Source organism: Pristis pectinata, chromosome 10 (assembly GCF_009764475.1).
Source record: "Pristis pectinata isolate sPriPec2 chromosome 10, sPriPec2.1.pri, whole genome shotgun sequence".
NCBI lineage: Eukaryota > Metazoa > Chordata > Chondrichthyes > Rhinopristiformes > Pristidae > Pristis > Pristis pectinata.
Window position 1 is genome coordinate 14,774,982 of NC_067414.1, and position 26,837 is coordinate 14,801,818.

The window sequence follows — 26,837 nt, forward strand, 5'->3', positions numbered from 1 at the left end:
TGTAATTGGTTCAGCACAACATTGTGGGCCGAAGGGCCTGTTCCTGTGCTGTACTCTTCCATGTTCTATTGATATATAAAACCTACTGCAATAAGGTATAGTCAGACATTCACAAAAGGTGGAAACAGTGCAACAGAAAACTAAGGTACAGACTGTTGGCTGGACCTAATGAGGAAGTTAATTTCTCCTCTCTCTGCTCTTTTTACAGTGCACCAGGATGTTTCCCCACCATCTGACCTCCAGGACCTTGTTGGTGAAGCACCAGTAGCACCCATGTTTAGATAGTATGAGTGTGCCTTGTGATCACATTTAAGTTTTCCTAGCCTACACCCACAAATGACTTCCTGAGGGCAATATATGGAAACATTCCTGTTCTTCATAAACCAGGGGTTTATTCGTTGTCACAGCATACTTTATATGCTTTGACCCATCCCCCCGGTGGATCTGCTCTCCCCTCCTCCCGCACACCTGCCTATCACTATCTCTTACCTGCATCTACCTATCACCACCTTGTGCCCACTCCGCCTCCCCTCTTCTGTCCACCTATCACTGCTCTGCTTTTCCCTCCTATATATTGGGCTTCCCCTTTCCCTATCTTCAGTCCTGAAGAAGGGTCCTGACCTGAAATGTTGACCGCCTGCTTTTCTCCATGGATGCTGCCTGGTCTGCTGAGTTCCTCCAGCATCATCGTGTTTTTCATCTAGATTCCAGCATCTGTGGTCCTTTGTTCCTCTGGACTTTCTATGTTAATGTGCAACATTTAAACAGACCAGAGGGGCCTACTTGACGAGAAGAGGGTGTGTCCTCTTCCTGTTCACTCATGTACACATTACGACACCACGCATGTAATGCACGCGAAGTTCATACATTTACATGTTCCTGCTGTACACACATGCCTTTCAATTATATATGGTCCAGGAGTGGCAGTAAGGAATGATTAGTTGCTGGAACCCAGGCTGATTTCCCAGCCACACGGCACTGAAACCAATAATAAAGGACCCCTCCTGCCCCGGACATTCTCTCTTCTCCCCTCTCCCATCTAAAAGCCTGAGAGCACGAGCCACCAGACTCAAGGACAGCTTCTACACTGATGTCATCAGACACTTGAATGGACCCCTCAAACGCTAAAGGATGAACTCTTGATCTCCCAGTCTACCTTGTTGTCGCACTTTGCACTTTATTTGTCCACCTGCACTACACTTGCTTTGTCACTGCAACAGTATATTATCTTATCTTATTCTGCGTTCTGTTTTTCTTTTTAATACTTCGATATAATCATGCATGTTGCAAGGTCACAACAATTATGTATGTTGTAAGGTCACAACGATCGTACAGGTCAATTCATTACACAGTGTAGTTACATTGGGTTAGTACAGAGTGCATTGAGGTAGTACAGGTAAAAACAATAACAGAATACAGAGTAAAGTGTCACAGCTACAGGGAAGTGCATTGCAGGTAGACATTAAGGTGCAAGGACATAACAAGGTAGATCGTGAGGTCAAGAGTCCATCTCATCGTATAAGGAACCGTTCAATAGTCTTATCACAGGGGGATATTAGCTGTCCTTAAGTCTGGTGGTACGTGCCCTCAGGGTCCTGTACCTTCTGCCTGATGGAAGAGGAGAGAAGGGAGAATGAACCAGGTGGGTGAGTTCTTTGATTATGCTGGCTGCTTCACCAAGGCAGCAAGAGGTAAAGACAGAGTCCAAGGAGGAGAGGCTGGTTTCCATGAAGCTGCCCCACTATGATAAGACTATTGAACGGTTCCCTTATACAATGAGATGGACTCTGACCTCATAAGCTACCTTGTTATGACCTTGCACCTTATTGCACTGCACTTTCTCTGTAGCTGTGACACTTTACTCTGTACTGTTACTGTTTCTACCTGTACTACCTCAATGCACTCTGTACTAACTCAATGTAACAGCACTGTGGAATGAATTGACCTGTATGATCAGTATGCAAGACAAGGTTTTCACTGTAACTCAGTACAAGTGATAGTAGTAAACCAATACCAAAATGTTTGGAATGATCTGTCTGGATGACACACAAATCAAAAGCTTTTCACTGTATCTGGGGACACGTGACAATAATAAACCAGTACCAATAACAATGGCTCCAGTACATTGGCCCTCCTGATCTGCAGGTTCCATTTCCTCAAAGGGCAGTGATGGGGCTGCTGGAGACCTCAGACATGTTTAGTTCCGACACTCCAATGCCCGGACTCGGAGTACTCACGTATTCGTCGTACGTAGCCTCTTCTGGCGGGGGTGGGGGCCGATAGCCCGCGGCCCCTGGTCCTCCCCTTCCGCGGGGGGCTGCAGTGCTCCTGCCTGCGTGGGGGGGAAGGGGAGCTCCACGCGCCGCCGGGGTCGCTCTGGGAACAGGAATCCCTCGTCCGGGAAGGAGGGCACTGGCACGTCCCCTGAAACAACACGGAGGAGTTTACATGTTGGGGGCGTGGGTGAGGATGACGGGAGGTGGGCAACACCAGTGCCTGGGGGAGTCAGTGGTGGGCTGTAATCCCGTGCTGGTGGCTGCTGGATACAAACCAGTCCGGGGCTGGGGGGGGGGGGGGGGGGGGGGGGGGGGGGGGGGGAGGGGTACAAACCTGTCCGGGGAGGTAGGGGTGGGGATACAAACCTGTCCGGGGGTGGGGGAAAGGGTACAAACCGGTCTGGGGGGGTAGGGGTACAAACCTGTCCGGAGGTGGTGTGGGTACAAACCAGTCCGGGGGGGAGGGGTACAAACTGGTCCTGGGGGGGAAGGGTACAAACCGGTCCAGGGGTGGGGAAGGGCAGTACAGTTGATGGAGTGGAGTCACATGGAGACCAGCCCAGCCCAGACAAGGTGGCCAAGTTCCCTGACCGAAAGGTCCGCAGGGAACCAGCTGGGATTTCAGTGATAATTCACTTGGTGATCACTTTTACTGAGCTCAGCTTCGTATTTCCAGAAACTAAATTTAAATTCTGAATCCACTGGAGAGCGAGAAAATGCTGGAAACGCTCAGCGAGGCAGGCAGTGTCTGTGGAGAAAGCACAACGTTCTGAAGAAAGGTTCTGGATCTGAAAAGTTAACTCTGGTTCTCCTTTCACAGACGCTGCCTGACCTGCTGAGTGTTTGCAGCATTTTCTAGTTTTATTTCAGATTTCCAGAATCTGCAGTAAATTGCTACGGTGGTGACATTAACTGACAAAGTCTCTTTTAATAGATTCACAACGTAGTAAATTAGTAACAGAATTACCAATTTACTGCATCCACATCAATCATTAAAATGAACTTGAAAGTTTATGTTAAACTAACGTTAAAAACACTCATAAGTATCAATAAATCTTTCAGTGCAGAGAATGACTCTGATATCAATGGAACTACATAGGCTGACTGGAGGTGTGTGAAGCTTTTCAACACACAGGCAATTTAAAGGGGAGAACCTGCAGCTTGAAAGACTGATCGTTGTTTTTATTCTTTTTTTTAAATACACACATACACATGTGCACACAATACATGTGCTCACTTACACATAGACATGCACATGGTTGTGCATGCACAGGCCCACAAACACACATCCGTGTACGTATAGGTGCATGCACACCATGCACACAATGTGCATGCGTACACATGCACACGTGTGCAGGCGCATGGTTACACATACACACATATGGATGCACAAGCACAAGCACACCAATGTTCACACACAAGCTCACATAAACAAACACCGTGTAGAATTGGATGTCAGAAGCCAAATAAATTTCCTAAATGTAATAAAACACACTTTTTCATCACTTCATCCAACAAACTTTTAAATAAATTCATCTTCCCCTGGTGAAAATTATTCACAGAGTGGATGTTGGGCTGTTGTGGACACTGGACTATTCTGGAGGCTGGGCCATTCTGGGACATCAGACCAACCAGGACATTGGACTGTTCTGGATGTTGGGCCCATTTGAACATCGGGCCCTTCTGTTCCTGGAGAGCAGGGAGCCTGCTGCTGGCTGCTCCACTTCATGAGGGAGCTGAACCACTCCCCGGCTGTGAGGATAGACTGAGGATAGGTTGAGCGAGCTAGGGCTTTTCTCTTTGGAGAGGAGGAGGATGAGAGGTGACTTGATAAAGGTGTACAAGATGATAAGAGGCATAGATCGAGTGGACAGTCAGAGACTTTTTCCCAGGGCGACAATGGCTAACACAAGGGGACATGATTTTAAGGTGACTGGAGGAAGGCATAAGGGGGATGTCAGGGGTAAGTTTTTTTACACAAAGTGTGATGGGTGTGTGGAATGCACTGCCGGCAGAGGTTGTGAGGGCAGATACATTAGAGACATTTAAGAGACTCTTAGATAGCCACATAAATGATAGAGAAATGGAGGGCTATGTGGGAAGGAAGGGTTAGATAGATCTTAGAGCAGGATAAAATGTTGGCACAACATTGTGGGCCGAAGGGCCTGTATTGTGCTGTAGTGTTCTATGTTCTATGACTGGGACCGAGACTGCATTGTATAGAAGGATGGGAATGTGTATGTGTTCAGTGTGATCTTCCAGAATAGTTCAATCACTCCAGGGAACAGAGTTTTCCAGACACCTTTTCCTTATTTTGTTGCCTCTTCCAGGGCGGTGAGATTGGTGGGGGGCAGAGACGTGGTTAAGTTAGCAACTGTGTGGGGTAACTTGTGCGACCAACTGGTCCTTCTGCCTTATCGAGGTTGTTCTTAAAACCTCCTTAAAAAAATGCAACATCCTCAATGACTCCTGGGAATCCCTTGGCTCATGAGGCTCAAGGTGGAGAAGGAACATTTGGGATGGTGTTGAGAACCATTAGCCCATGCATCAGGAGCACAAAGGCCCTGCAGAGACAACAGAAGGAACACACCTCCTGCCCTGTCTGTGGAAGAGTCTGCCCTTCCCATTTTGCCTTCATCGGCCCACCTCAGAACCCTCAAAACCCGAGTATAAGTCAGTCATCCCTGATTTCGATGGGCTGCCTGCGGAGACTGGCGGATTTACCTCACTGCTGGCGTGAGGGGAGTTCGAAGTCCTCGTCCACGCGTTCCCCGCCCTCGACTCGAATCCTCGGAACCATTCAGGTACGAGAGTTCCCTCAACTGTTCCTGGCGGATTTCATCATTATAATCCTGCAAACAGAAACAATAACTTTTATCTTCAGCTGTTCATCTTGTTTCTTGTCAGTGATTTTTTTTGGCATTTTCAGCAAACAATGTCATTTTGGTTCAGGTGTCCCAGAGGATTCGGACAGTTGTTTACAGCCCTTCCCGGCAGGGTGCTTTCTATCTCACAGTTCCAATAAAATATCCCTCAGCAATGACATTAAATAACAAAGGTTTCCTCAATGTGTTTAAAGACCATATCAAGGATAATGCATGATTACAAAACCATTTATTGATCATGGATAGACAGAACTGTGTTGAGTTTACGCACTAAAAATGACCATTTGGCCCATCTAGATAAGATTTCTTTCTTAGTCACATGTATATCGAAACACACAGTGAAATGAATCTTTTGCGTCGAGTGTTCTGGGGGCAGCCCACAAGTGTCGCCACGCTTCCGGCACCAACATAGCATGCCCACAACTTCCTAACCTGTACGTCTTTGGAATGTAGGAGGAAACCGGAGCACCCGGAGGAAACCCACGCAGACACGGGGAGAACGTATTTACAGATAATGGCCGGAATTGAACCCAGGTCTCTGGAGCTGTAATAGTGTTATGCTAACCACTACACTACTGATTATGCTAGCGATTCTGCTCCCAAAGATCTTCCTTCCATCTGTTTCATCTTATCCTGATAACAAAGCCTTTCATTCTACCATCAGATTTATGAACGGTCCATGAACCCATGAACACTACTTTGTTACTCCTTATTTTTAACTACTTCTGCCACAAAACAAGAAATTTCATGACATGTAAGTCAGTGATGATGAAGCTGATTCTGTCTCCCTCCAACCCTTCCCTCAAATGTTTATTTACTTGAACTACTTCTTGTAGCAGCAAGTTCCACATTCTAAGCACTCTCCGAGACAGAAGATTCTCCTGAAAGTGAAAAACCTCGAGAGAAAAAAAACTGCAGATGCTGGAAATCTGTTTAAAGAAAAAATGGAACATGCTGGAAAACACTCAGCAGGTCAGGCAACATCTGTTGAGTGAGAAACGGAGTTAATGATTCAAGTCCTTGTTCCCCAGTCCCAGAGGTGGACATACGTACCCCATGTTTACCCTACTGCAGCTTACATAATGTCAGGATTCCTATTAGGTACAGTCAAAGATTCTTGGGGTCACTGTGCAACAGTGGTCTCTGCTCCCAAATTTTGCTTCCATAAATGTCTGATTCCTCCTTCCCTTTCTACGGTACATTACATTCTGCTCCACTTTCTTTCCACTTTCCCATACGTTGTAGGAGGCCATTCAGCCCATTGAATCTATGCTGGTTCACAGAGTAATCCCATTCCCATTCTAATTTTCTCTGAGATCTATTCCCAACAACAGCCAATACCCCGCCTCTCCCCGATTCTACCCTTCACCTACATGCTACAGGCAATTTACAGTGGCCAACTAAACCACCAACCCACACGTCTTCCGGATGTGGGAGGAAACCGGAGCACAGGGAGCACCGGAGGTCAAGATCGAACCTGGTTCGCTGCAGCTGTGAGGCAGCAGCTCTGCCTCTGGGCCACCCTATTTCAGCAGAATCCCAATTGCACACTGTTTGCAACCAGAACCACATGTTAAAAGATAACGCAGGGAAACCAGTCTCATATCAATTCTACTTATATTGCATCATGATGCTGTCATAACCCAATATACAGACAAAAATAGTCTGTCAAAGCCATTAATTGTTCAAAATAACTCCAGTAATGAATACATCTGAGATGCAAGCGATTTAAAAACCATGCTTGACAGAGGCTTCAAAGAAACATAATTAATCTTCTCAAATAAGGATTTGTAATTTACAATACTGGCTTGGCTATGTATAAAATTAATGAATGATCTATGATTAGCAAGAAGGTGTATGATGTATCAGACTTGATTTTGTAATATTTTAATCTTATAGAATGATACAGCACCAAAGGAGGTTCTTGACACAACAGTCCCTTTAGTTGGTCTCCCCTGCTTTTTTCCCACAGCCTCACACTAGACTTTCCCTCAGGTAATTACCCTATTCCCACTGCAACTGGATCCTCAACTTCCTTATCAGGAGACCACAGTCAGTGTGTATCGGTAATAACATCTCCTCCTCGCTGACAATCAACACAGGCACACCTCAAGGATGCGTGCTTAGTCCACTGCTCTACTCTCTCTACACTCATGACTACACTCATGACTATGTGGCTAAGCACAGCTCAAATACCATCTATAAATTTGCTGATGGCACCACAGTTATTGGCAGAATCTCAAATGGCAATGAGGAGCTGTACAGGAGTGAGATAGATCGGCTGGTTGAGTGCTGTCGCAACAACAACCTTGCACTCAACGTCAGCAAGACCAAGGAACTGATTGTGGACTGCAGGAAGGGAAAGTCGGGAGTCCTCATTGAGGGGTCAGCAGTGGAAAGGGTGAGCAGCTTCAAGTTCCTGGGCGTCAACATCTCAGAGGATCTATCCTGGGCCCAAAACATTGATGCAATCATGAAAAAGGCATGCTAACGGCTCTACTTCATTGGGAGTTTGAGGAGATTTGGTATGTTAGCAAACACTCTTACAAATTTCGATAGATGTACAGTAGAGAACATACTGGTTGCGTCACAGCCTGGTACGGAGGCTCCAATGCACAAGATCGCAAGAGGCTGCAGAGGGCTGTAGACTCAGCCAGCTCCATCACGGGCACAACCCTTCCCGCAATCGATGACATCTTCAAGAGGCGATGCCTCAAGAAGGCAGAAGCCATCATTAAGGACCCTCACCATCCGGGACATGCCCTCTTCTCGTTACTACCGTCGGGGAGGAGGTACAGGAGCCTGAAGACCCACACGCAGCGATTCAGGAACAGCTTCTTCCCCTCCAGCATCAGATTTCTGAACAGTCCATGAACCCATGAACACTACCTCATTATTCCTTTTTTTTGCACTATTTATTTATTTTTGTATTTTACAGATTTTTATGTCTTTGCACTGCACTGCTGCAACAAAACAAACAAATTTCATGTCATATGTCAGTGATAATAAACCTAATTCTGAATCTGCGCCCACAGCCCTTTCACACTTCGAATCACAATACATTGTGCTTTAGGAAAAGAATTCTTTACCCCACTCCTTTTGGCAAATATTAAATCAGCGCTGCCTGGTTATTTTTCCTGTCCGTGAAGGCAGATAATGAATTAGCCTGATTAAAGGTTTATTGCTTTAAAGATTTTCACAGAACAGAAGACAGAAGAGTTTGTGGAAGAGGAACGCAATCTGTAAACAGGAGGATCACATCTTGTTCCAGAGGAAATTTATGGATTCCAAGCTGACTGCCAGATGAAGTAAACACATGGAGTGAGGAAATATAAGGTATTCCATTAAGTGAAACAAAAATAGCTGAAGACAGATTAGTAAAAAAAATTGCACACATCTCTCCGTGGATGTATCCTACTGGAGACAATTACTGTATAGAAATAATAAAATATTTTGAAGTAACAATTCGACCAGTTTAGTGATGAGAGGGGTCAACATTGTAGGGGGATTATGACACATTCTTCTTGCCTCATTGTAAGAGAATGTATTGAATTGACGACACAATGAAGACAGAAAAAGGCATGTATGAATCGTGCTGGGGTGAAATGGTTGGATTCCAACTTTCATAGCAAGTTTCCAAATTGGCCTTTTAAGGGAAGATCAGAGACAATCGCTTGATATCGGTATATTATTGTCACATGTACCGAGATACAGTGAAAAGCTTTTGTTTTGTATGCCATCCATAAAGATCATGCCATACATAAGTACACTGAGGTAGTAAAAAGAAAAACAGAATGCAGAAAATAGTGTTGCAGTTACAGAGAAAGTGCAGTGCAGGTAGACAAATAAAGTGCAAGGGCCACGATGAGATAGATCAAGAGTTCATCTTTCAGCATATGAGAGGCCTGTTCAAGAGTCTGATAACAATGGGACAGAAGCTGTCCCTCAAGAGATTCTGTACTATCGGGCAGAAGATACAAAAGCTTGAGAACACGTACCACCAGGCTCAACTTGGTAGTACATGCTCTTAAGCTTTTGTATCTCTGCCTGATGGTACAGAATCTCTTAGCAGCTCACTGGATGGAGGAGGTGGGCAGGGAACTTCTGTTGGGACTTCCCATGACCAGGGCCTTCCCGAAGAATCCTCGCAGGGAAAGGCTTAATCTGAGCTGTCATTGGCTCCACCATAACAGAAGCTGTAGGATCCATGAGACCCAATGTTCAGGAGGGGATGGTTAAGGGTTCTGGCCTTTAACCTTACTCCAAACTGCACTGTGTCAGAGATCTACCTTACTTGACACGTAAGTCCACGGAATACACACTAGTCCTGATTTTTCCAACAAGACATAACGGTGGCTATGACAGCTTGCATTTAGATAGCTCCTTTTGTTGTACAAAAGACCCATTAAACCATTAACAGGAGGGATCTCTAGGGATTTTGAGGCTGATTCACCTTACCTAAGGCGTAGATGAAAGGGAGGGAACATAGTCACTGACTGTTATCAGGCAGGGATAACAGACCTAGCTTCTGCAAACAGTGGCAGAGTAGGAGATCATCAAAAAATCCTGGCGGGAGTCTCAATGAACATTGAAACGTGGAGAATAAACTTCCAGGCACCATACAATCCCAAGGAATGGAACAGTGATGCCACTGGTAAAGCTGCTGCCACACAGCTCCAGTGACCCAGGTTCAATCCTGATCTCCAGTTTGCTTGTTCTCCCTTTAACACTGTGGGCTTCCCCTGGGTGCTCCGGTTTCCTTCCATATCCCAAATCTGCATGGGTTGGTTAAGTTACTTAACCACTGTAGCTGCCCCTACAGTGCATGTGTGTGGTAGGTTGAATCTGGTTGGGGGTAGGACAGGGGTAGTTGAGAGGAAGGTGGGGAGAATAAAATGAGGTCAGGATAGGAGTAGTGGACGGGTGGGTGCCTGATGCCCGGCATTGTCTCAGTGGGCTAAGGGGTCTGTTTGTGGGCCTTATCCATGACGTGCAGACTGCATTTATGACTATGTCTAAAATAGAACCTTTAACTAAGTCACAGGCAGAACTAGTTCACAAAACAATGGAATACCTAGGTCGGAACCAATTTTGGTCCCAGCTAAAAGCAGGGTATTACTTTATTCTCTTGGTGACAAAATGTACAGCATGGCTTCATATTCCTGTATCTCAAGTGTATAGACACAAAGCACTGGAACAAGGAAGAGCTGTGTTTCTTGTTTTCCCCCTATCCCAATCACAGGCTACTGCCAACAAAACCAAGATAGACTAATCCTCAAACACGAGGATGCGTTACAGTAATAACCCTTCCCCATGGCCATGGAAGTGCACTCACCTTTGAGATCAAAGATTTTGGATTCAAGGCCCCTTGCAGAGACATGTACTCGTGCATTTCACTTAGGAGAGGTGGGATAGACTGGGCTTGCTTTCCTTGGAGTGGGGAAGGCTGGCTCTGGGTGAACTGATTGAGGTATACAAAATTACGAGGGGCCTAGACAAGGCACAGAGTAGGAAACTTTTTCTCCTGTCAGAGGTGTCAAAAGCTGGAAGGCAGAGGTTTGGGTAAGAGGTTTACAAAGAATCTGAGGAGGCTTTATTTCACTAAGAGGTTGGTTGATTGGAATTTGGAATGCACAGTATGGGTGGTAGAGGCAGGTACCCTCACAACACTTGTGATGTATCTAGATGAGCACCTGAATTGCCAAGACATATAAGGCTATGGACCAAGTACTAGAATTAGTGTAGATAGTTAACAATGGAAATAGGTATGGTGGGCCAAAGGGCCTCTGTGCTGTATGACTCTATGTCTCATTGGTTCAAGGCAACATTCCTGAAGTCACAATGCACTGCTGTAGGTTCTACTTTGTCAGATGAGACATTCAAGTGAGGCCTCATTGGTATTATTTGAAGAAGAGCAAAAGGGTCCTCATCTAGGCCAATATTTATCTTCAAACAAACCAGATTATCTGATCATCTGCTGTTTGCAGAGGTTGTTGGGTGTAAATTGGGTCCCTTGGATCCCACATTACAGTACTTCAAATGTACATCATTGGCTGGAAAGCTCTTTGGAACACCCCAAGATGTGAGAGAGCAAAAGAAATCAAAGTTCAGCTTTCAATGTATAATCTGGGGTTCTGCTTCACTGGGACCATCTCTTCTGCAAAGAAAAACACTCAAAACAAAACTGAAAGGTCTAAAGTATAAACATTGAGGGAGAGAGCGGAGGAAGGATCAACAATGGGCTTCGATTTGGACACAATTCCAGGTTAGAGACAGGAAGGGAGGGATTCTATCTCCACACAAGAATGTAAATGATGTTCAAAGGGGGCTTACATTAAGGCAGAATCACTGTAGATTGTGTGAAGAAGCAGCAACAAAGGTGGACATTGCAAGCTACTAAATACATAAGATGAAATAGCAGAGGAAGTATAAACAGCAGAGCAGTAACACTGGCTGATTTTAATCATCTCAAAATAAACTAAGATAAAGGGAATGATCAAAATGTGGAAGCCCAAAGGATTGCATCCAGAGCTGTTTCCTAGATCAGTATGTTTCTAGCGCAATAAGGAATAGAGCATTATTTGACTCAGGAACAGAGTTACATGCACATCCCATTCTGGTCCATGAAACTGTTCCACCATTCAGTTAGGCCATCGGTGATGCGCCTCTTACCTCCAATACTTACCTTGGTTCCCCATCTTCTAACCTGCGTTATCCAATCAAAGTACATCAATACTGGGTGTTCCATATTTTCTTTACCTCCTGTGTGAACTTTACCTCCTTACCGATGTTACTCCTCAATGATGGCCTTTAGCCATTAGCCTCTAACCTCAAGGTTAATTTGGTATTGGTATTGGTTTACTATTGTCACTTGTACCGAGGTACAGTGAAGAACTTGTCTTGCATACCGATAGTACAGATCAATTCATTACACAGTGCATTGACGTAGTACAGAGTGCAGTCAGGTAGTACTCACCTAATCATCTTAAACACTTTGGTTCTGGGAAGTTAAATGGTTAACTAAGTGATAAAGATCGCTGCAGAACAGTGGCCAAAACAAAATTAGGTGCAGTATAAGCTTGGGGAAGAGTAATGAAAGGATAAATGTAAAGGGCTGGAAAAAAGCAAAGTACAGCAAGATAGGATGGAAGCTAATTGAAGTAACTGGGTGGAAATCTTAGCCAAAGGCTGCTAGATCGAAGGTAGACCAACTTCAGGTATCATGCAGAACCACTGAGATCCTGGGATAAATACGATGCACAACTGGCCACAATGTTGATCCTATCTCTTTCTCCACAGTTGCTGCCTGACCTGCTGAGTACCTCCAGCACTTTCTAATTTTATTTCAGATTGTCAGAAACTGCAGCATTTGAATTTTTGCTATCTGTTTCACCTGACGGCAGATGGAAACATGAACTTGCTTTTTGTTCTCAAAGAAGCAGTGTAATCTCCTGTGCAGTTCCTGCTTTCTGAGCAACATATAACAGTTTATCAGCTAACACGCCCAAAAAGAAGAATCCACTTAAATATTGTTTTTCCTGATCTTATGACTTCTCATGATTCATGTAGTGTAGCCGGTCATAATGCAAGAATTACCACAGCCTATTTGCACAGAACATCAGCTCCCCCCCACCCCACCAAAAGGCAAAATGACACAGTCCAGAAAATCTGATTTTTTTTTAACTGAAAGAAAACAGAAATTGCTGGAAACCCTCAGCAGGTCAGGCAGCATCCATGGAAAGAGAAACTAGAGTTAACATTTCAGGTCGAAGACCCTTCATCAGAATGTTTCAGGTAAGCTTCAACCTGCAACGTTAACTTCATTTTTCTTTCCACAGAGGCTGCCTGAACTGCTGAGTGTTTCCAGCATCTCCTGCTTTGATCTCAGATTTCCAGCATCTGCAGTTTTTTTTGATTTTCATTTTTTTTTAAACTGATGAGATCTAAAGGGATAGAAATCAGCCAGAATACTAGGGAGAACATTCCCCACTTTTAAAGATAGTGCCACGAGATCTCTAATCGTTCTGGATTAAACACCCTTTTGGAACGATGGCACCCCTGACAGCGCAGCAATCCCTCAACACTGCCTTGGGTCAACCATCTCTGCACTCAGGTCTCTGCAGTATAAGTGGAACCCATTGCTGTCCAGCCTCAGAAGCAAGGATGCTACACCACGAGCAGTTATTCATTATACGTTCATATTATAAGTTAAAATATTAATATTAAAATATTAATATTTCAACATTAATATTTATCTCTACATAATATTTTTATGTAGAGATATTTTCCCTCAAATTCTTTAAAGGATTTTTACTGTGTGTGTGTGAAATATAATTTCTGGGATCTGTTACTGGTAGATGTTACCTGCCTTATTAATCATTCACCTCCCTTGCAATAGATGAACCACTTTCAAAATTACAGATGTAGATGAACTAGTTCCATTTTGAGCAAAGGAGTCATTTTCCGGTGCAGGCACAACGTAATGAAAGAATATTGCCAAAGAGTAACAAAAGGTCCACTTGCAAGGAGTTACTGGGGTTTACGCATGTACAGTGCAGCTCATCCCTCGAATGAGATGCCTGTTCAGGCTTTTTCTACTCCATTTCCTTAATCCATCAGCTTGGAGCAATTGGAACATTTAGGCTTCTAAGCCTGAGCCAGTCAAAAGTGAGCTGTGGTGTAACTAATTGAGGACATTTATACTATTACACTAGAGTTTAATGAGTTGGAAGAGGTTTAACGCAAGGGGCTGCAAACTTTCTTTTCTGTGTAAGTTCAGAAGTCCGTATGAAAGAATTAAGGAGATACTGAGTTGGCTGCCCTGCCATCATTAGAAGACGGTTCCAACTGTTCACAGATTGCTTCGGACCATCTTACAATTTGGTCAGTGCAGTACATGTAGCTGGATGCCAATGCAGAGGACCGAAGAATTCTATCACACAGCATCCTAATGAGGACTATGTGATAGAATTCTATTGATTACACTTTCCTGGAAATTCCAATGAGAAGTGTGGTTTCTCAGCGTTACGCATGTGAAAATCGATTGCTTTCAGAACTGGAATTCGATCGTTACTCTCTTTGGGTCAAGTTGCAGCATCTCAGAACTTCCAGCAGGGAATCACCCCCATGCACCTAATGCTGTTACACCAGATGAGTATTAAATGATGGGTGACATAGTCACACAGTTAGTAGAACTGCTGTCTCACAGTTCCAGAGACCTGGGTTCAATCCTGACCTCCACTGCTGTCTGTATGCAGTTTGCTCACTCCCTCTGTGACCGAATGGATTTCCTCCCACATCCCAAAGTGGAGTGTGTTGGTAGGTTGATTGGCCACTGTAAATTGCCTCCGGTGTGCAGCTGAGTGGGAGAATCTAGGGGGAGGTGAGAGGGGACAATGTGGAGAGAATAAAATTGCATTAGTAGGATTAGTGTTTGATGGGCTGATGGGCCTGTATTTGTGCTGTATGACCCTGTGATCTCCCATGCATTATACCATCTGGAGCACTGCCAGGAACTAGTCCAAGCTATCCTGGGAACGTACCTCATTGGAGTACTGCTTTCATAACACGAATGGATTTTTTAAAAAAATAAGGCGATATTGCAAATCTGAAATAAAAACAGAAAATACAGTTTCGGGTTATGCTGCCTGATCGTTTCCAGGATTTTCTGATGTTTCTGATTCTGATGTTTCCAGAATTTTCTGTCGATAGGGTTGTTAAGAAGGTGTATGGAGTGCTGGCCTTCATTAGTCGGAGGATTGAGTTCAAGAGCCGCAAGGTAATGTTGCGGCTCTACAGAACTCTGTTTAGACAACACTTGGAGTATTGTGTTTAGTTCTGGTCGCCTCATTATAGGAAGGATGTGGAAGCTTTAGAGAGGGTGTAGAGGAGATTTACCAGGATGCTGCCTGGATTGGAGAGCATGTCTCATGAGGAAAGGTTGAGAGAGCTAGGGCTTTTCTCTTTGGAGAGGAGGATAAGAGGTGACTTGATAGAGGTGTACAAGATGATAAGAGGCATAGATCAAGTGGACAGTCAGAGACTTTTTCTCAGGGTGAAAATGGCTAACATGAGGGGACATAATTTTAAGGTGATTGGAGGAAGGTATAAGGGGGATGTCAGAGGCAAGTTTTTTACACAGAGAGTGGTGGGTGCGTGGTATGCACTACTGGCAGAGGTTGTGGGGGCAGATACATCAGGGACATTTGAGAGACTCTTAGATAGACACATGAATGATAGAGAAATGTGGGGCTATGTGGGAGGGAAGGGTTAGATAGATATTAGAGCAGGATAAAATGTCGGCACAACATCATGGGCCGAAGGGTCTGTACTGTGCTGTAATGTTCTATGTAACAGTACCCAAGGCTAGAACTCCACTCAGATAAGTCCCAAGACTTCCATCTCTCCACAAGCCGCTACCCCACCTCGAGAAGCAAAGTCACCAGCCATCGGCTCCCCGATCTACACACACCCTGGCTTTGCTATTGGCCCAGGAACCAACCCTTCCTAAACCATGAGTCCAGCTCACCAATTGAAGCCTTAATCCCACTCCTATCTTCTGAAAACCACCGCTACCTTCTCAAGTCCTCAATAGGTCCCAGCTTGCCAGCTCCCATTCACCCTGCTCCAGATGCAGCCCTGGTCTCGAACGTCAAAGTAGAGCGTACAATGTTGGCTGGTGCCTTATTCCTTGGACTGGGGGCAGGGACGTATCTTTTAGTGATGGGTCCACGAGCAAAACAGTCACTGAGCAAAGCACAACAGCGTGTGTCTCAGGCTACACAATATCCCTGCCAGCATCTTTAACAACCCTCAATAACATTACTGCAAACTCCATGATTATTACCTGCTGGATCATTACCTACACCATGTCCCCACCCCACTGTGGCACCTGGTCACCATGTTTGCAAAATTCAGTTGCGCTTGCACCTCCTGCAGGCCATTCTTGAAAAAGCAGGGCTCCAGAACAAGGTTGCCTCCAATACTCCAAGCCATTTTCTTGCTTCAAATTAGCAACCACCATTCTGCAGGTTTGGCTGGCCTCCCCCTTTAATGGTGGATGAAGAAGGAGATCGCCTCCCTCTAGCCTCAGGACCAACGTAGCCGGGCAGTCATGCTGGCGATGTCTGTATGCCAAAAAATAAATGAGAGGAGACTGAGAAATTAGTTAGGGAAATTCCTCAAGGCTCCTTAAATCCAAGCACCTGGGGATGTTATATATTGATTTTGAACAAGTTGCCATTGTCAGCAACACAACAGCATGGAGATAAACTGTAGGAAGCAGGCTGGAAATGGGTGCTGGGTGTGGATTCACTTTTGCGGGGATTTGTTTTCATCTAAGAGTTCACTGTACCTTTCTAATTTCAGCCAGCAATGGAGTTATTTTGGCAACAGCTTGTATTTTTACTCTGAATTCAGCTTCAGGCGTAATGTTAGGAAGGCAGGCATGTTTCTGAATCTTACGGGTAGCATTGACTGTAACAATCCTGTGTCCTTAAGGCAAAAAATATTGCTTCAAAGGTGATATTATTATGCTGCGGTGCAATTCTTTAACTCTTTCAATTCATCGCACTGTCTTCTACATTAACCCTTTCCCTGCTTCCCAGGAAGTCCACCTTCATTTGGAATCAAAATCCAAGCTTTTTTCATCATTTAGCTGGTATTCTACATTGACCACTGGGCATCCGTCATGTTTCTCAATGTAATTGTGAGGTGTACAAAGTAATCACAATTATTTGCAGTTCTACTTGCACTGGCAGACGACAGAATCCAACACGTTAAACGGACTGATGGAAAATGCTTTATCATCGTAGCCTCCGATAACCTAATTTAAAATTCTCAGTGTTCAAATGTTCTGTGGCTTGGTCTATTTCTGTAAACTGCTGTGGTCCAGTAACCCAGAGCCTCCTTCAATTATGTTCTCTGGTGCAAGCACAAGTCTCTTCACCCCACTAGTAGTGAGTGACCAAGCAGCCCATTATGAAATTGCTTGGGTTTACTCACTGATAAGCTTATGCACTAAGAGTGGCTTTTTTTGGATGAGCTATTGCAGTGGGAAAGAGGCATGAAGGCAGAAAGGAGGGTCTACTTCATTAGGAGTTTGAGATTTGGTCTGTCACCAGAGACCCTTGCAAATTTCTACAGATGTACTGTGGAGAACATTCTGACTGGTTGCATCACAGCCTGGTATGGAAGCTCCAATATGCAGGATCAAAAGAGGCTGCAGAGGGTTGTAGACTCAGCTAGCTCCATCACGGGCACAACCCTCCCCGCCATCAAGGACATCTTCAAGAGGCGGTGCCTCAAGAAGGCACCATCCATCATTAAGGACCCTCACCATCTGGAACATGCCCTCTTCTCTCCCTTACTACCATCGGGGAGGAGGTACAGGAGCCTGAAGACCCACACTCAATGATTTAGGAACAGCTTCTTCCCCTCCGCCATCAGATCTCTGAATGGTCTACGACCCCATGAACTCTATTTCATTATTCCTTTTATTTGCACTATTTATTTATTTATGTCTTTGCACTGCACTGCTACTGCAAAACAACAAATTTCACAATAAGTCAGTGATAATAAACCTAATTTTGATTCGACCCCTAAACGTCAACTGTCCATTTCCCTCCACAGAGGCTGCCTGACCTGCTGAGTTCCTCTAGCAGCTTGAGTTTTGCTGAGAGAGGGAAGGACAGACAAGAGGGAAGAGATGAAAGGGGGTGTGAGAGAGGAAAGAGAGAGAGAGAAAGAAGGAGGAAATGAAAAAGGGAGAGAGAAAAAGGATGCGAGGGAAGGGAGTTGCAGGGGAATGGAAGGGTGAAGGGAGTGAGAGGATGAGAGAAGGATGAGAGATCTAAGGGAGAGGAGAGGGAAGATGGGGCAGTGAGTGAGAGAAACAAATCCCAGAGTTAGCTCTCCTCTCTCTCTCACAAACCCTCCCTCGCCCACTGGTAATCTACAAATCCTTGGTTAAAACCCTGCTGCCTATAAAGTTATCCTGCTGCCTATGATGTATTTATTGGAAAAGTAATAAAAATGTGTCCTTTGTGATGCTACTGAGCTACCCGAAAACATAAGCTGCCCTCTGTACCCTGCGTTGGAATTGGTCTCATTGACTGTAATCCCAAGGAGTCACACACATCCTTGCAAGTTTGCAATCTGACTAAAAATCAGCCCAATGTACTTCACAACCATTGTTTCTGGGAACTGACTGATGGTATATTTTACTAACTGGTCCACAGCTTTACAAGTCCCCAGTGCATTAGGCTCTTCAGTCTAATCGAATTGTCAGCTGCAAGGGTAACATGATTTATGTGAATTTTTCTTAGACTTCAGTCAGCCATTTGTTGCTTGACCAGCTGTTGCTACACGGGGTTTGAAAGTCTTCATGTGATCGATTTTGATTCAAAGAGAAAGGTGGTTCCATTCAGAGAAAAGAAAAATCTGAATAACTGCAAAGATTCACCTGGAATCAAACACAAGCAGTGAGTGAGTGTTGGTAGTTGAATGACTGAAGAAGACAGATTACCTCTTCAATGGCTCAACTTCTTACTGACCAATTATTGTCGTCAGCGGGAGCGGCACATAGTACAGCTCATAGAGCTGCTGCCTCACAGCTCCAGCAACCCGGGTTCGATCCTGACCTCTGGTGCTGTCCGTGTGGAGTTTGCACATTCTCCCTGTGATGGCGTGGGTTTCCCCCAGGTGCTCTGGTTTCCTCCCACATCCCATAGTCCTGTTGGTTGGTGGCTTAATTGACCGACGTAAATTGCCCCTCGTGCACAGGTTAGAACCTTGGTTGTGTGTGGGGGGGAGGTGGGGAAGTAGTTGGGAATGTGGGGAGAATGGGATTAGAGTAAATGGGTGCTTGATGGTCAACACAGACTTGGTGGGGCAAAGGGCCTGTTTCTGTGCTGCACCAGAATTTGGCCCATCAGCAAGATCATTTAAATTTTCATTAGTGCTAAACATGCAAAGTAACATCAAGGACTGATCTAGCCATCTAACCACAAGTGTACAAGAGATAAGATGTCTTTATTAGTCATATGTATATCGAAACACACAGTGAAATGCATCTTTTGCGAAGAGTGTTCTGGGGGCAGCCCACAAATGTCGCCACTATTCCGGCACCAACATAGCGTGTCCACAACTTACTGACCCGTACGTCTTTGGAATGTGGGAGGAAACCGGAGCACCCGGAGGAAACCCATGCAGACACAGGGAGAACATACAAACTCTTTACGGACAGTGGCCAGAATTGAACCCAGGTTGCTGGCGCTGTAATAGTGTTACACTAACCGCCACACTACCATGCCTGAATTTGCTCTTCCAGGTTGCAGTGCGAAAAGTATTGACGCCCATTTGCACAGCACACTGGTGGGGTAGGTTGAGGGGTGCAGGAAGCAGGAACAAGCCTCATCATTGAGGGCTCCAAGTTCCACGGTGCCATCAGCTCAGGAGACCAACACATTGCCTCTTTGGAGGGTGGGAAGTATGACTCCAGTAAAGCCAGAACCAGAATCAGGTTCATTATCACTGACATATGTTGTAAAATTTATTGTTTTGCAGCAGCAGTACAGTGCAAGACATAAAAATGAATATGTTACAAAAATAAATAGAGTGCAAAAGAGGAATAACGAGGTAGTGTTCATGGAGCGTTCAGAAATCTGATGGCGGAGGGGAAGAAGCTGTTTCTGAAACGTTGAGTGTGGGTCTTGAGGCTCCTGTACCTCCTCCCCGATGGTAGTAACGAGAAGAGGGCATGTCCCAGATGGTGAGGGTCCTCAATGATGGATGCCGCCTTCTTGAGGGACTGCCTCTTGAAGATGTCCTCGATGATGGGGTGGGTTGTGCCCATGATGGAGCTGGCTGAGTCTACAACCCTCTTCAGCCTCTTTTGATCCTGCACATTGGAGCCTCTGCAACAGGCGGTGATGCAGACAGTCAGAATGCTCTCCACCATAAATCTGTAGAAATTTACAAGAGTCTTGTGCCAAATCTCCTCAAACTCCTAACAAAGTAGTCGCTGGCATGCCTTCTTTGTGATTGCATCAATGTGTTGGGCCCAGGATAGATCCTCTGAGATGCTGACATCCAGGAACTTGAAGCTGCTCACCCTTTCCACCGCTGACCCCTCAATGAGGACTGGTGTGTGTTCTCCTGACTTCCCCTTCCTGAAGTCCGCAATCAATTCCTTGGTCTTGCTGATGTTGAGTGCAAGGTTGTTAGTACTGATCTGCACTGACTGAGGTCTCCTGATAAGGAAGTGAAAGATCCAGTTGCAAAGGGAAGTACAGAGGCCCAGGTTTTGAAGCTTGTTGATTAGTACTGAGGAGATGACGGTGTTGAAAACCGAGCTGTAATCGATAAACAGCAGCCTGACATTTTGCTGTTGTCTAGGTGCTCCAAAGCCGAGTGGAGAGCCAGTGAGACTGCGTCCGCTGTAGACCTGTTGTGGTGGTAGGCAAATTGCAGTTGGTCCAGGTCCTTGCTCAGGCAGGAGTTAATTCTAGCCATGACCAACCTCTCAAAGCACTTCATCACAGGAGATGTGAGTGCTACCAGGCGATAGTTGTTGAGGCAGCTCACCCTGCTCTTCTTGGGCACCGGTATGATTGATGCTCTTTTGAAGCAGGTGGGAACCGACTGCAGCAGTGAGAGGTTGAAGATGTCCTTGAACACTCCAGCCAGGGGCAAATGCAAACAGGTTACCACGAGAGGGAACAACCTCCGGACTTTCAAAACCACTCTACAAGTGTTGCCCTCCTTCTCGAAGTGAAACACAGCATTTGATTTGAGTGCAGCAACATATCTTACACAGGTAGGTGAAAGTCTCTTTTTATCCTCTGAGCGTCAGTGGTCTGGAGATAAACACCGGCCAGGTTATTGGATGGATGCAGCTACTTTATCCAGAGGGCAGGGGTGGCCTCCGTTGGTGGCCTCCACCCTGTGGGAAGCATCAACCTGGAAGTTGCATGTGGGCCCCTGACTCGGCGATTACCGCAACAGCACAGCCGAGGCCTAAAGGGACGGCTGGCGGCTGGAGCAACGCGGAGGCACTCGTGTTTAGATCACTGCCCTCCTTCTCACAGAGCAGGCTTGCTGCCAGTACAACTTGGCTAGTTGCCCACTTGTCCATGTCGGCAGTTAAATCAGCCGTCAGCGTATTAAACTGCACGGCTGGTTCCGCTGGCTAACTCCCAGCTGGCGGACACAAGACCCCTGCTCCTGCCGGTGGAAATCGAAGTGTGTCAACTCCAGCTTGGTTCGGGATGGAAGCAGCATCCACCCAGCGGCAAGTTTACCCAATTAACCCAGGCCGACACCACACTGCGGCACTGAAGGGGTGCCACACCTTGGCTGTCTCTGATACGGCATCAAAATCAAGACCCCGTTTGGCCAGTTGGAGGCCGCCTTGTTTAGAAGAAGTTGGAAGAGGTTTGGACGAAGTATCTAACCCTTCCCTCCCACATAGCCCTCCATTTCTCTATCATTCATGTGACTATCTAAGAGTCTCTTAAATGTCCCTAAGGTACTTGGGCCCACAACCTCTGCCGGCAGTGTGTTCCATGCACCCACCACTCTCTGTGTAAAAAGCTTACCCCTGACATTCCCCTTATACCTTCCTTCAATCACCTTAAAACTATGTCTCCTCGTGTTAGCCATTGTTACCCTGGGAAAAAGTCTCTTGACTGTCCACTCGACTTATGCCTCTTATCATCTTGTACACCTCTACAGCCGTTGTACTGCTGGTATAAAGTCCAACCTGACTGCACAAGGTAGAGTTTTCTCACTCTGAAGTTAAACATGTGAAACTCCCAGTTCCCTCCCAATACCAGATGGTGGATTTAATAGCTGCTGATATAATGTTTGTGGGACTACGTGCTGAGAAATTGGATCGCATAGCGTTTTTGTTTTCAGCACCAAAGGACTGAAAATCAATTTGTCTCGGATTAAGTTGTGTTTACGACCAATTTCGAATCGAGAAGCCCCAACATGAACCCCTGGCACTCCCTCTTGACCACAAGAAAGTATCGAATTCTACCCCCTCCACTTCCCCCCTTTTCCAAACGAGGGGCTGAAAACCCCTCCCCCCCCCCGCCGACCAGAGGTACAGCCACCTCGATCACGAGGAGACTGCCTCGTCCTCCTTCCTGACCACAGTAAGACTGCTCCCAACCGCAGGATCTCAGAAACCCCCTTGCGATCACAGGAAGACTGACAAAAACCCCTCTTCAGATTGATCAATCACCCCTCCCAACCATAAAATCTCAGAATCCCCCCCACTCCCGAGCACAGGAAGATTGTTCAATTACCCCATCCCAATCACGAGACCTCTGAACCTCTCCCGATCAGATGAAGAGACTGACTGATCCTGTCTCCCAAGTACTCCCTGATCTGTCTTGCCGGCTGACACAGATTGACCAAGCCCCCTGACTGATCACAGGACTCGCCCAGCTCCTCTCCAATTCACACGCAGAGTGATCACAAACCCTCCCTCCCCACCACAAGAAGAATTCTGAATCCGATCACATGTTGACTGACCAATTCTATTTGCCCATTACACAGTCACTCCGATGTCCCTCTGTCCCACCCCTTCCCACCCCCGCACAGCAGGACTGTCTGGCACCATCTGTGAAGACTGGCTAGTACTTGGTCCAAAGTCCTGTTAACCTCTGACAGCCCCCACTGCCCCTCCAAGCCTGGCCCTGGGAGAGGAGGACTTCCCACGCGCAGCACCCTGTATTGTGTGGCCTGGGGTGAACTGATGTTCAATGTGACAGCAAAATAGTCGCTGCCCAGAATGGAGCTCAGTAGCACCATAACCAGTTCCCCCTGGAAACAGAGTTTCCAAACTTTGTTTCAGGCAACCTACGTGGTTCAGCGATGTGACCCAATAACTAGTTAACTATAAATCTAACTGAAGGTGCAATCAAACCATCGATATAGACAGGAACTGTCCTTCAGACCGAACCCATTGAATGTGTGGATACTTGTGTACAGCAATGGGTTTTGAAATCAGTGCTCTGTAACAACAGCAGCCGAGCGGTTGCATAGCAGGCAGCCTCTCTCTCTCTTCCGAGCGAAGATGGACTGTGAGTACAATCAATTTTGGCACAACGTTCTTTATTATCCTGTAACCCGCCACTTTGGAAACCACTGTCCTAGAACACGGGATAAAGGTTGTTCCTCTGCCATGCACTGTCTGTGAACCAAGTCTGCAACAAGGTATGCATCGATAGAGCTATAATAACCTCTTTTAGTCCTTGTCCAATGCAGTTCTACCCAACTTTTAATTAGCACTGTTTTCATTTCACTGAGGCTACAGTGAATATTAGAAAAATAATTATAGATAGTGGCAAGTATAACGTTTCTCCCTTGTGGCCCTTAATGTTGTCTCAACTCAGACTGTAAATTAAACCATCCGTAATCCAATAAATCATTTCCGCCTCAACCCCGTGAGGATGATTGGCTCTGAAGGACGCTTTAATTATTTCTTAAGGTGATATGAAGTGCTTTTGCAAACACAGGTCACTGCCACAGGCAACACCAACACTGGAGCAGCGAGCATTTCACAGTCTGTGCAATTCCAGCAATTGACGTCTTCTATACAAAGTCGCTGAAGTGAAGGCCAGGCAAATTATGGAGGGGCAGCAAAGGGCAGTTACCCACCTGTAGAACTCCAATAATCCGGCAGGCTGGGGACGGCAGTGCTGGACTAGTGAATTTTCCAGACTATCGGATGTTATTCCTATGAATACACCAATGCATTTTTAACTTACTATTTTTAGGTGCTAAGCAGTATTGTAACACATTACCCAGTCAACCTGGTGGGTTTAAAGGAAATGGGATCCAGGTCAGTTTGAAGACAGTGTGGGAAATGGGGGCCCTGGGGGCCCTGTGAGTCGGAAGGGAATGTGGGAACCGGGGCCCTGGAGAGTGGGAAGAGAGCATGGGAACTGGGGTACTGGAGAGTGGGGAGCGTGGGAACTGGGACTCCAGAGAGTGGGAAGGGAGTGCGGGAACTGGGGCCCTGGAGAGTGGGAAGGGAGTGCAGGAACTGGGGCCCCGGAGAGTGGGAAGGGAATGCGGGGACTGGGGCCCTGGATAGTGGGTGACTGTGGGAACTGGGGCCCCAGAGAGTTGGGGAGTGTGGGAACTGGGGCCCTGGAGAGTGGGGAATGTGGGAACTGTGGCCCTGGGGAGTGTGGGCACTGAGGCCCCGGAGAGTGGAAGGAAGAGCAGGAACCATTAGCTGGTGATGATTGTTGGAGCTTTACACCTGCCTGTGACATGCTGAGTGTTTCCAGCACTCCAGCTCACCTCACTGGCTGAGGGTTCAGTGAGAAGGGTACTGTGTTGGTGCCTTTGAGACTGAATGGTTGCCCCCATCCTAACACACACACACACCCCAATTTCACGTCAACTGTTTGATCCCACTCACATCCAAAATAAGAATAACTCATCACCTCACTGTGATGTGATCTACAAACCCACTGACCCCCACAGTTACCTCAACTGCACCTTTTCCCATCCTGTCACTTGCAAGGATGCTATTCCCTTCTCTCAGTTCCTCTGCCTCATCTGTTCTCACGATGAGGCTTTCCAGTCTAAGGCATCCCATATGTCCTCTTTTTTCAGAAAACAGGGTTTCCCTCCCACTGCTATTGATGCAGCCCTCACCTGCATCTCTTCTATTTCCTGCATATCTGCCTTCACCCTATCCCTCCTCCAGACAGGGTTCCCCTAGTCCTCACCTACCACCCCACGAGCCTCTGCATCCAACATACCATTCTCCGCAACTTCTGCCACCTCCAACGGGATCCCACCACCAGGCACATCTTCCCCTCCCCTACCCTCTCTACTTACCGCAGGGATCACTCTCTCCGCGACTCCCTTGTCCACTTGTCCCTCCCCACTGATTCCCCTCTTGGCACTTATCCCTGCAACCACGCCAAGTGTTACACCCGCCCCTACACCTCCTCCCTCACCACCATTCAGGGCCCTAAACAGTCCTTCCAGGTGAGGCAGTCCTTCACATGTGAATCTATCGGGGTCATTTATTGCATCCGGTGTTCCCGGTGTGGCCGCCTCTACATCAATGAGACCCGACACAGATCAGGGGATCGCTTAGTCGAGCACCTTCGCTCCGTCCACCATACCAGCCGGGATCTCCCGGCGACCAGCCATCTTAATTCCACTTCCCATTCCCACACCGACGTGTCTGTCCACGGCCTCCTCCACTGCCAAGTTGAGGCTAGACGCAGGTTAGAGGAACAGCACCTCATATTCTGTGTTGGTCGTCTCCAACCTAACGGCATGAACATCGATTTCTCCAACTTCCAGGAACCACTCCCCTCTGTCCCCCCTTTTATTCCCTGATCCCACCTGCCCCCATCGCCCCTTCTCTTTCTCCTCCCCGACCCTCTTGATCTGCCCTTCACCCACACCTTCTTCCCACCGGTTCCCCTCCTCACCTCCTTCCCTTTACTCCATGGTCCACTGTCCTCTCCCACCAGATTCCATCTTCTTTAGCCCTTTGTCACTTACACCTATCGCCTCCCAGCTTCTTACATCATTCCCACATCCCCCTCCCCCACCTGCCTATCTCCCCCCCCCCCCTCACCTGGATCCACCTATCACCTCTCGCTCCACCTCTTACCCCCACCATTTTATACTGGTTATCTCCCCACTTTCTCTCCAGTCCTGATGAAGGGTCTTGACCTTGGATGAGGGGGTAGAAGGGTGGGTTGGCAAGTTTGCAGATGACACAAAGGTCGGTGGTGTTGTGGATAGTGTGGAGGACTGTAAAAGATTGCAGAGGGATATTGATAGGGTGCAGAGCTGGGCTGACAAGTGGCAGATGGAGTTCAATCCGGAGAAGTGTGAGGTGGTACACTTTGGAAGGACAAACTCCAAGGTGGAGTACAAGGTTAATGGCAGGATTCTGGGGATTGTGGAGGAGCAGAGGGATCTGGGGGTTCATATCCACAGATCACTGAAAGTTGCCTCACAGGTGGATAGGGTAGATAAGAAAGCTTATGGGATGTTAGCTTTCATAAGTCATGGGATCGAGTTTAAGAGCCACGAGGTAATGATGCAGCTTTACAAAACTCTGGTTAGACCACACTTGGAGTACTGTGTCCAGTTCTGGTCGCCTCATTATAGGAAGGATGTGGAAGCGTTGGAAAGGGTGCAGAGGAGATTTACTAGGATGCTGCCTGGTTTGGAGAGTATGGATTATGAGGAGAGACTAAGGGAGCTAGGGCTGTTCTCTTTGGAGAGAAGGAGGATGAGGGGAGACATGATAGAGGTATACAAAATATTAAGAGGAACAGATAGAGTAGACAGCCAGCGCCTCTTTCACAGGACGCCAATACTCAATACAAGAGGGCATGGCTTTAAAGTAATGGGTGGGAAGTTCAAGGGAGGTATCAGAGGGAGGTTTTTTACCCAGATAGTGGTTGGAGCATGGAATGCGCTGCCTAGGGCAGTGGTGGAGGCAGGTACATTGGTCAGGTTCAAGAGATTGTTAGATAAGCATATGGAGGAATTTAAAATAGAGGGATATGTGGGAAGAAGGGGTTAGATAGTCTTAGGCGAGGTTTAAAGGTCGACACAACATTGTGGGCCGAAGGGCCTGTATTGTGCTGTACTGTTCTATGGTTCTATGGACCCA

The 26,837-nt window shown here is 46.5% G+C and overlaps 1 protein-coding gene across 2 annotated transcripts in view; it reads right to left on the reverse strand.

The window, feature by feature from the left end:
• khdrbs2 (KH domain containing, RNA binding, signal transduction associated 2) overlaps positions 1-26,837 on the reverse strand; it is a 400,663-nt gene that overhangs the window by 137,537 nt on the left and 236,289 nt on the right. For both annotated transcript variants that reach the window (XM_052024890.1, XM_052024889.1), the window contains exons 5-6: positions 5,001-5,128; positions 2,238-2,424 (exon numbers count right to left, since the gene is read on the reverse strand). In XM_052024890.1, coding sequence (XP_051880850.1) covers positions 2,238-2,424; positions 5,001-5,128 — 315 coding nt within the window. The remainder of the gene's footprint in view (positions 1-2,237; positions 2,425-5,000; positions 5,129-26,837) is intronic.